Genomic DNA, 9,845 nt, shown 5'->3' on the forward strand with positions numbered 1-9,845 from the left:
TATATATATATTTAAGCTTGGCTGTAGATGCATTACTCATGATCCAAACTTATTTACTAGGAAAATCTTCATTTGACTCATCTCTCTGACCTTGGAAAATTTATTTAGGCTTTCTGCATTAATCTGAAGCTTTTTCAAAAGTTACACCGAATTGCTATTTAAAAAGTTACTTATACTGAATTAATATTACAATTGTTAATTTCCTTAAGACTGCATCAGTTGACAACCTGAAACAGGTTAAGAATTCTACTCTTTCTCTAGGGTTGGCTTTCAGTTTCTCTGCAGATAATACCACAAAGACAGGCCTCATGGAGAAGCTACCTCATCTTCAGTAGGCATGCTCCATTCCTATTCCCTATCTCTATGGCAATTGAGAGAATGATGTCATTGCCTGTCTTCTATAGCCTTCTAGAGCTTCCTGGAGCCATGCTTATTGTATATACTATTACATTTTAATGCACTGGTAACTGAGACTATCAAACTAAGAAAGAAGTGTTCTGTTTTAGTTCATTTGCTCTTTTTAACATTGTTTTTAGGGTGAAATCTGATTCATTAAGTAAGAAACCTCTATCCTTACAGGAGTCTAGTAAAAGTCCCAAAACGATGAAGAAGTTTCTTCATAAAAGAAAGACAGAAAGAAAACCATCAGAGGAGGAATATGTGATTAGGAAAAGTATGTATTTTGTACTTTCTGAAGGTTAATTATAGATGGACTAGCACAAGATTTTTGTTTCTAAACCAGATGATTACAACAATTTGTTCTCATCATCATCTGTTACATAAAAAGGAATGGGAAGATTTGGTCACAAGCTCTCTTTGCTGTACTTCTTGTCATCTTAGACAGACACCACCTGTGTCAAATATTTTTCTTTGCTTGGCTCTATGGATGCATTGTTTTCCTCTTTGTTTTCAATGTCTGAGATAATTTCCTATAAAGAGATAGAGTAAATAGACCTGGAGGCTGAAATTGAAATCTTCCTGGAAATCTCATTCTCAACGACATTCTTGGTTAGCAAAATCAGCCTGCTGACATCTACAGCATGGCTGGATTTAGGAATGGACTGCAAAGCCAGTTAGCCAGTCAGTAGTATCTACGTGGCTAGAAGGTACTCCAAGACGAATGTTGGAGCTAAAGTTTGGACCAATCTTTGCTTGACTCCACTCCCCCACTTCCCCACTCGCACTTCGGTGTGCTTAGAAGAATGTGAACAGTGTGCTACCCTATAGTCATTTCAAAACTGAGTTGGGAAGGAAGGAGGAAGGTGACTGAGTTACTAGACTGGTTGGTGGGAAAAATGGGTGGGGTTGATGGGGGGAAAGCTCCCTAGAGAAGTCAACCCTGAACTGTAAAGGAGAGGAAGGATGTGGTGTATGGACAAGAACTGAAGCCAGCACCAAGTCCAGCACTCTCAGTATGGCCTCCAAAAGGCAGCGCTCTCAGTATGGCCTCCCAGGCTCCTTTGGGGGTGCTGTCACTCTGGCTCCCTCGTGAGGGGTTGGATGGTGTTTTCTCTAGCCTTTCAGAAACACCACTGGCCAGAACAGTCAATACTGAGGAGTGGGATACACTGCGTCCGTTTTAGGGTCAAGTGGCAGATTTCTCTATGAAAATAATTGTGAATTAAATTTTACAGGCACAGCTGCTCTGGAAGAGGATGCTCAGATTCTCAAAGTGATCGAAGCCTACTGTACCAGCGCCAACTTTCAACAAGGTCCTAGCTCTATTTGTTGTCGATTCTGACTCATACCAACCCTATAGGACAGAGTCACAGTCTCACAGTTGTACGGATCAATCTGCCACAGAGCCACTGGGTGGGCCTGAGTCTCCCACCTTTAGGTTTGCCACAGGGGGCCTCCAGAGCTCAAACAGGCTCCCCCCACCCCCAGTCTGCTTTCCTTAGTTCATGGTGTTCTTTTTTAACTTGCTTACTGCCTTGTAGAGACAGAGAAAAGCAACTCGAAGGGCTGCAGGGTGTGTAAAGCAGGCAGCTTTTATGCAAAGGAACCATGCAGAACTGCATCTGTCAGATAAGGTGCTTTTGCTACCATGTGGTTTGTGTACCCATTGCTTCTTTTCACCCAGAGAGAAAGAGATGCAAGCCTCAAAAATTTGGAGGTCATAGAAATTAAAAAAAAAAAAAAAATTTAGTTATTTCCCTTTGAAGTACACGATGTAACTTCACTAACACTAGTTAGGAATTAAAGAGCCCAGAGAGTTCCTTTGTCTGTGAACCGATGCTAATCTCTTCTTATAGGCTGATTTGGAAAGGAAGTCAAAATACGATCTTTGATCAGTTGCATATTTAAGAGAACAGTGCTTCACACCAAACTCAAGTTTTAAAGTTCTGAAATCTGGAAATGTAGCTACTTAACAGAGGCTGTTCAAAATGTATAATATATATAAGTGAGCTATTAGGCAGATATTTCCCTGACCAATTTACAGACTACAAACAAAGTGAGAGATTATATTCTGAGTCATCCTTGTGTTGTTTAAAAACTGGGTCACATTGTGTCTTTTGTCTTTCATTATTCTAGACATTCGGGGTACCTTTTATGAGGGTTTTGCACCTGTTTTAAGAAAAGAATAGTCCAGAATACTGTTTTGGACAGCCAATCACTTGAGTGTGGAAGGGGAGTTCTTAGGTGGAATGCCTTTGATTCTTTCAAAGTAGCATGTCTCCAGGGCTATCAGGAAGAGAACGTTCTCTGTGAAAGTTGACCCACTTGACTGCTAAGAGGGGACTGTTCGATCATCTATTTCACAGACAAGACCTAACGATGGCTTAGGGCACGCCAAGCTCTAATGACAACTTTCCAGGAGCCAGGAGAGGAAAGTAGTTTTCTAGTGAGAGTTAAGAAACAGAGAAGGACAAGGTGATACCAGAAAAAGCATTCTTAACTCAAAAAAGGAGTCCCCGAATTGTCCAAATGGTTAATAAGCTCAGCTGCTATCTGAAAGGTTGGAGGTTTGACTCCACCCAGAGGCACTTCAGAAAAAAAGGTCTGGCAATCTGTTTCCAAAAAGATATGAGCTGCTTAAACCCCTATGGAGCACGGTTCTGCCCTGACACACGTGGGGTCACCATGAATTGGAGTCAACTCAACGGCAAGTTTTTAATATATAAAAAAAGCTTTTATTGTGAACTGGGTGTTGGTTTACATGGGAGAATATCAGCTGTACATTCATCCTATCATATTTCGTTTCATTGCAATGATTACAGTCCCCTCCATGCATCATCAACTAGCCAAAGGGTACACCCCACAAGCGTGCTCCCTCCCCCAGGTGTCAGCACATAGCCCTTCTCCATCTCTGGGTTTAGAGTCCCCCAGCCACTCCATCTCTCCACGTCATCATCTCTGCCTCCATCTCTGGCGTCATTTTTTTTTTTAAACACAAAATTTGACTTCATTCTCTCCTCTTATGACATTTATCCATGTTGATAGAGCTACAAAAAGTTAGGTTTTCTGGCCTCAAGAGTCACATTTTTGCCTTTCCTCCTTGCTAGGCCAGTATTGTTGTTGTTGTTAAGTGCTGTCGAGTTGGTTCTGACCCATAGCGACCCTGTATAGGGTTTCTGAGAAGTGGCTGGTGAGCTTGACTTGCCGATCTTACAGTTCAAATGACTTTGCAGTCTAGCGCATGAACCCACAGTACCACGTGCAGAAAGTGTCTAGCACAGTGCTTGACACACAGCAGACTTTGCACTCTCTCCCTCTCCAACTATAAGTCCCATTTCTTTCAAACTGTCAGTCTGTTGTCCACTATTAAGCACCTCTGAAGTGTTAGGCCCTATGGAAGGCAGAGACATATCTGCACTCAGTAAATAGGAGGTGATTGAGTGTGACAGAGAGTATAGACAATTCAGAAGAAACTTGGCTCTGAAGAGAGGAGGGCAGTGGCTCAAGGAGAGCCAAGGTCAAAAGTCTTGAAGCTTATTTATGAGTCCTGAGAAGGAAGATCCAGAAGTGAAGGAAAGATTGGAAGTGTAGAAGAGCTGTTTGGTAGACCCTGGGTCAACAAACCACCTGAGCACAGACTGGGGATACCTGCATCTTTGCTGCTGATGTGATGCTCTCCCAACCTTACTCTATCCATGCCCAATATGGAATCATTCTTCACTGATACCACCTTGCCAGATAGGACGATAAAGAGAACAAAGGCGAGTCAATGATGTTTCTGAGGCCCTCTAAGCATGTGGTGTCCCAGGTGGACTCTCTACATGAGTTTTACTAAAATCACATAATACCATAGCAGAGTGTGATGCGTTATGTCCTGAAGATGTTCTTACCATTGATTCCAATTCATGGCAGCCCCATTTGTATCAGAGTAGAACTGTGCTCCTGAGAGTTTTCAATGGCTTACATATCAGAAGTAGATCTTTGAGCCTTTATTCTGAGCCACATCTGGGTAGTGTCAAACCTGCAACCTTTCTGTTAGCAGCCAAGTGTTTAACCATCTGCATTACCCAGGAGCTGGGAAATCTTTGGTTAGTTCCTTGCTGCTTTGGGAGATGCAAACAGAAGATGGGTGTCTTGGTTGAAGGCAGGTATAACCAGTGTCCCTTTCACACTATTTCTCTGAATACAAAATGCACCTCCATCCCCTTCTCCCCAGTCCCCCACCTGCACCAGAAGTCAATTTAGTTGGAAGGTTAGAATCTTTCTTGCCAGGAAGATTCGGCAAATGGTGGGTGGTTGCCTTCTGGGTGTAAGGTAACAGCACTATGTTACCAAACAAGGCCCATCAGTAACAGTAGTGGAAAGGAACTAACATCTATAAATAGAATTCACAGTAACTCTCCCCACTCTCCTCCCTCTTGCAACCCTTGTCTGTAGGTACTCGAAAAGATTCTGTTCCACAAGTCTTACTTCCCGAGGAAGAGAAACTCATCATTGAAGAAACCAGAAGTAATGGCCAGACAATCACTGAAGAAAAGTGAGTAGAGCAGGTTGATCCTTTCCTGGTTTGTTGAGGGGTTGGAAAGAAGGTCCTGGCAGCACAGAGTTGCCCTTATAAAGCTGGCACTTGAAGCATCGTCCTTTCTTATCTGGGAACATGGCCCTCTTTGCTGAGCATGCAGTTGATAGCCTTAGAAAAACTGCCTCCAACAAGAGAAAGGGAAAAGCAGAGGTGGAGGTGCTAGAATATTCCAGAAGGGCTAAGCGTGGTGGCTGTTTCTGGAGCCCACTACCCGGTGCAGCAAGGTACTTCATGGCACATGAGAATATTGAGGCTCTGGATGGGTTTGTGAGACCCTGGGTAACACTAATGTTTAAGTGCTGCTCTGTTAACCAAACGATTGGTGGTTCAAACCCACCCAGAGATACCTTGGAAAAAAGTTGGTGATCTGTTTCCAAAAGGTCACAGCCGTGGAGCTATGGAACATTTGAAACACACGAGGCAGTCCTGAATCGGAACGGCTTCATAGAAACGGTTTTGGTTTTGTTTGGCTAGATTTAGGAGGCACCTGCAAAGGCCATAGCACCAATTTCCCTGCCCAGAGGGCTGCCTTTTGCATTTGTGGAGTTAAGCATACCTTTCACATACTTAAATATGTTTAAAATCCTACAGCTATCCAGTTTTACAGATGAGGAAACTGAGGTTCTGGGAAATTAATTGGAGTTCTGGTGTGGTCCTGTAGGATAAGCACTGGACTGGTAACTGCAAGGTTGGTGGTTCAAGCTCACCACCCACTCCTTGGAAATCCTATACAGGGTCGCTATGAGTCAGAACTGACCCGATGACACTTAACAACAACAACAACAAAGCCTACCTGTGTACAGCTTACTGCTGTACTGTGGGACTTAATGGGGAAAAGCCAGGTTAAGTACCTTGTAGCTCATAAAATGAACACAAAGGAGCCAAATAATTCATTTGTTTAAACCTGAGTCATTTCTGAAGTGAAGCCTAGGATTTGCATAGATCAGCAGATTTCAAAGTGTTTGGCGTTGTCGGTGCATTTTTAGATCTGGTGTCTGAAGTGATAGAGCGTAGCTGTACAATACTGGGGCTCCAGAGACTGATAGTCCTGGTCTCAGTGACTCACAAGCTTTGTGATGTGAGGTCAATTACTTTATGTCGCTGTCTCGATTCTGTCACCTATAAAATGGAGATGATAAGAGACAATAATAATACATCTACTGTTGTTGTGAGGTTAAATGGAACAATAACCATAAAGGCTGGCATGCAATAAATAATGGGCATTATTTACTAATTATTATCATAGCTATATTAATTCTCACAACAACTTTCTGAGGTTTTCAGGAAATGTGGTATTTTCCTCATTTTCTATGTAAAGAAGCAGAGCCCAAAGAGGATGCAAGGAACTGAGTATCCAAGATTAAAGAAATAATGGTAGAATCAGATCTGAAACTCAAATCCCCAACCTCCTTTTCCAGGGAAAGAATCAGAGAGATAAAAGCTGTCCCATTACCCAGCCAGGAGGCTTCATCCTTTCTTTGGTAATATTACCAGAGAGGTCTTCTAGCAACAGTACTCCTGACTTTGTGTCAGGTAGGGTCATATAAAGGAGCCCTGGTAATACAATGCTAACTGAAAGGTTAGTGGTTTGAACTTACCGGTGGCTTCCTGACAGTCAGCTCCTGTGAGAGTTCAGCCTAAGAAAACCTATGGGGCTGTTCTACTCTGTCCTGTAGTGTTGCTATGAGTCAAAATAGCACAGATACTGTAGCATATTCATGACCTTGGATACCTCTCATCATACATGAGGTTGTGTTCATGATCACCCCAGAAATAGAGAATCCAAGACCTTCTGATGGGCCCTGCCGTATTATTTTGTCCTCATCTGAGACAGGAAGTGAGTGGCAAAGGAGGAAGGAAGCATGAAAATGATGCAATGGCATGGGATTCGAATGAGCATGTGGGGTGTTGTTACCCAGGAACCAGAGTAGTGCCCCTCCCAAGTAAATATATGGATCCATTAGAAAGCCCACTACTTGTCAGGACCTGTTCTTTTATAAAGTTGCGTTAAATAGTATTTCCTCAGTGCCAGAAATTCATCTGTGAATTTTATCTTTGTTCTAGGAGCCTTGTGGATACTGTCTATGCCTTGAAGGATGAGGTCAAAGAACTGAAGCAGGTAATCAAATATTAACGTCATTCTCTCAGATCATAACATCACCCCACCAGTTGGTGCTATCAGGGAAGGTCCCGAAGGAAAGTGGCGAGGTGGGAACTTTTCCTGTAATCAATGAGGGTTTGGTTGGTATTAAGCTTGTGACCTTGGGTTTAGATTGATTTCTGAGGCTTGCTTAAACTCCTGTTTAACCATTGGCACTGTTGTTGCTGTTGTTAAGTGCTGTCCAGTCAGTTCCAACTCTTAGCAACCCTGTGTGAATCTCTTGTTTCCTCATACCTGTAAACAGGATTTAAGAAAAGATTAAGCGATGATTGTGAGGTTGGCGCAGGACCGGCATGTTTCGTTTTGTTGTTCATAGGGTCACTATGAGTTGGTAATGACTCTATGGCACCTAACAGCAAACAAGAAGTCATTCTTAGCTATGCCAATGTAAGCAGAGTCATAAATCATGGTTTGTGGCAAGATGGTAAGGAGCTCTGGTAGTGCAGTGTTTACGAGTCAGGCTGCTAACCACAAGCTCAGCAGTTCGAAACTACCAGCAGTTCCACAGGAGAAAGGTGAGTCCTCAGAAACCCTTTACAGGGTCACTATGTGTCGGAATCAACTCCACGGCACACCACTACCACCACCAGCACCATAGAAGATGTCACAAAGAAAGCTGAATAATGTTTAAAAATATGCAGATGTGATCATTGCGCCATGGTACACAACTCTTCCCTGTAGATCATGGATCTGACTGAGAACTTGTCTCCCTGTGTGTTTGTGGACTGACTGTACTTGGTGGCAGCAAGGTTGAGGATCAGTTGGAGAGGAGAGAGACCAAGGATTTGAAAACCACTTAGGTTATTTCAAACCTGAGAATGAGACATGCTGAATTGAAGTCTTGAACTGAGGTAATGCCAATGAGTAGGAGAATGGATGTAAAAGAAGGCACATATAAAAGTCAAAACCTATTGAACAGTATGATGTGATGCTGGAATTAAGAATCAGGTCCATCAACTGATTAGTTGATTAACAAAATGTGATATAGACATACAATGGAATATTACTCAATTAGAAGGATAAATGAAGTCCTGAGGCATGCCACAACATGAATGAACCTTGAAAGCACCATACTGAGCGAAATGAGTCAGTCACAAAAGGACAGATAATGTTTGTTCTCATATGAAATAAGCAAATATATAAAACCCATAAATTAGTAGTGGTTATCAGGGCTGGGAGGGAGGGGGGAAGGGTAAGCTTGTACTTAGGGGACATCGAGCTTTTGTAAATGGTGGTGGAATGAATGGGAAAAGGATAGAGAGAATAGTTACATAACTAACTTGAAGAATATAATTGTCACCAAATTATACATGTAAAAATCATTGAATTGGTATATGTTTTGTATTATATGTTTTCACCACAAAAATCTATATAAAAAAGAACAAGAATCTGAGATTAAAGATGATTTTTTTTTTTTTTAATCAGAGTATGCAGTTTGATATGGTGGTATGCCTCATGGAAAACAGAAAGTACAGAAGGAGAGAAGCGTGGGGTAATGGGTGAGATATTGAATTCAGTTTAGGACATAATGAGTGTAAGGTGCTTTTAGCAAGTTGACATTTAGGGTTGTGCCCCTGATGTCCAGTAGATGAGGTCAGATTCAAAGAGATTCAGGAGGTCCCTTAGTATGCCCTTAAGTTGAAAGACACCAAGTGAAGAGGGTATTGAATGAGAAGAGGAAGGACAACCAGGAGATTGCCTTACCTTGGAAGCTGAGGGATGCGAGTTTGAGGAAGGAACACTGTTGTTATGTGCTATGGAGTCGGTTCTGATTCATAGCGACCCTGCACAGGGTTTCTGAGGCTGTAAATCTTTACGGGAGCAGAAAGCCTCATCTTTCTCCTGTGAAACAGCTGGTAGTTTCAAACTGCTGACCCTGAGTTTAGCAGCCCGATTCATACGCTACCAGAATGCTGCTAAAAGGAAAAGCAGGAACCACTACTTGGTAATTAACAAGTCTTGTACCATTGCAGGAGAATAAAAGAATGAAGCAATGCTTGGAAGAAGAATTAAAATCAAGAAGGGACCTAGAAAAGCTGGTCCGGAGGTTGCTGAAGCAAACGGATGAGTGTTTTCGGGTTGAGTCCAGTAGCAAGACCTCAATTCTTCCATAACCATCACTGTGCGGCTGGGCAAAGTGTGCCTTCAAGGCATCTGGAAATGTCCAGCTGAATGATTTGACTCAATTTGATCAACTCTTTGGTTTTTACTTTGTGTTTAAATCTCTCTCTCTGTCTCTCTCTTCCCCCTCTCTCTGATTTCTTTCTCTGTATGTGTGTGTGTGGTCTCTGCTTGAGTGTGTGTTGTTGTCTGGTTATTAGTTGGTTGTTTGGTTTCTAAATGGGAAAAAGCAGGAAGCAGCGGCGGAAGTTTCCCTAGAATCTTCTTCCATTCAATAAGAAAAGAAAAGCTAACGCAGTCCAATGACTTCAAATGGTCTTCAGATGGCCTTCAATTCACAGTGCCTCTGCAAAACCATTTTCCTCAGGCCACTCTTGTTGAGCTTAGCTTCTGTCCTAAAGTGGCTGGCCATGGTTGCTTAAGTGTAAACCCAACTCCCCTCCCTCCCCCCCAACGCTTTCCTGTACCTGGAAGCATCCCTAGTACCTAGTGTGCTGAAGGCAAAGCTATGACTAGAATAAGATGAAAGAACATCATCCTATATTCTTTAAAAATCAGTTTAGAAGTCAAAGGTTATGATGA

At 42.4% G+C, this 9,845-nt stretch overlaps 1 protein-coding gene across 1 annotated transcript in view; it reads left to right on the top strand.

Moving 5' to 3' along the window:
• ARHGEF6 (Rac/Cdc42 guanine nucleotide exchange factor (GEF) 6) overlaps positions 1–9,256 on the top strand; it is a 160,960-nt gene extending 151,704 nt beyond the window's left edge. The window contains exons 18-22 of the mRNA XM_006874704.1: positions 580–673; positions 1,635–1,712; positions 4,837–4,936; positions 7,046–7,100; positions 9,116–9,256. Coding sequence (XP_006874766.1) covers positions 580–673; positions 1,635–1,712; positions 4,837–4,936; positions 7,046–7,100; positions 9,116–9,256 — 468 coding nt within the window. The remainder of the gene's footprint in view (positions 1–579; positions 674–1,634; positions 1,713–4,836; positions 4,937–7,045; positions 7,101–9,115) is intronic.
• The last annotated feature ends 589 nt before the right edge of the window (positions 9,257–9,845 follow it).

Source organism: Chrysochloris asiatica, unplaced genomic scaffold, assembly GCF_000296735.1.
Source record: "Chrysochloris asiatica unplaced genomic scaffold, ChrAsi1.0 scaffold00295, whole genome shotgun sequence".
NCBI lineage: Eukaryota > Metazoa > Chordata > Mammalia > Afrosoricida > Chrysochloridae > Chrysochloris > Chrysochloris asiatica.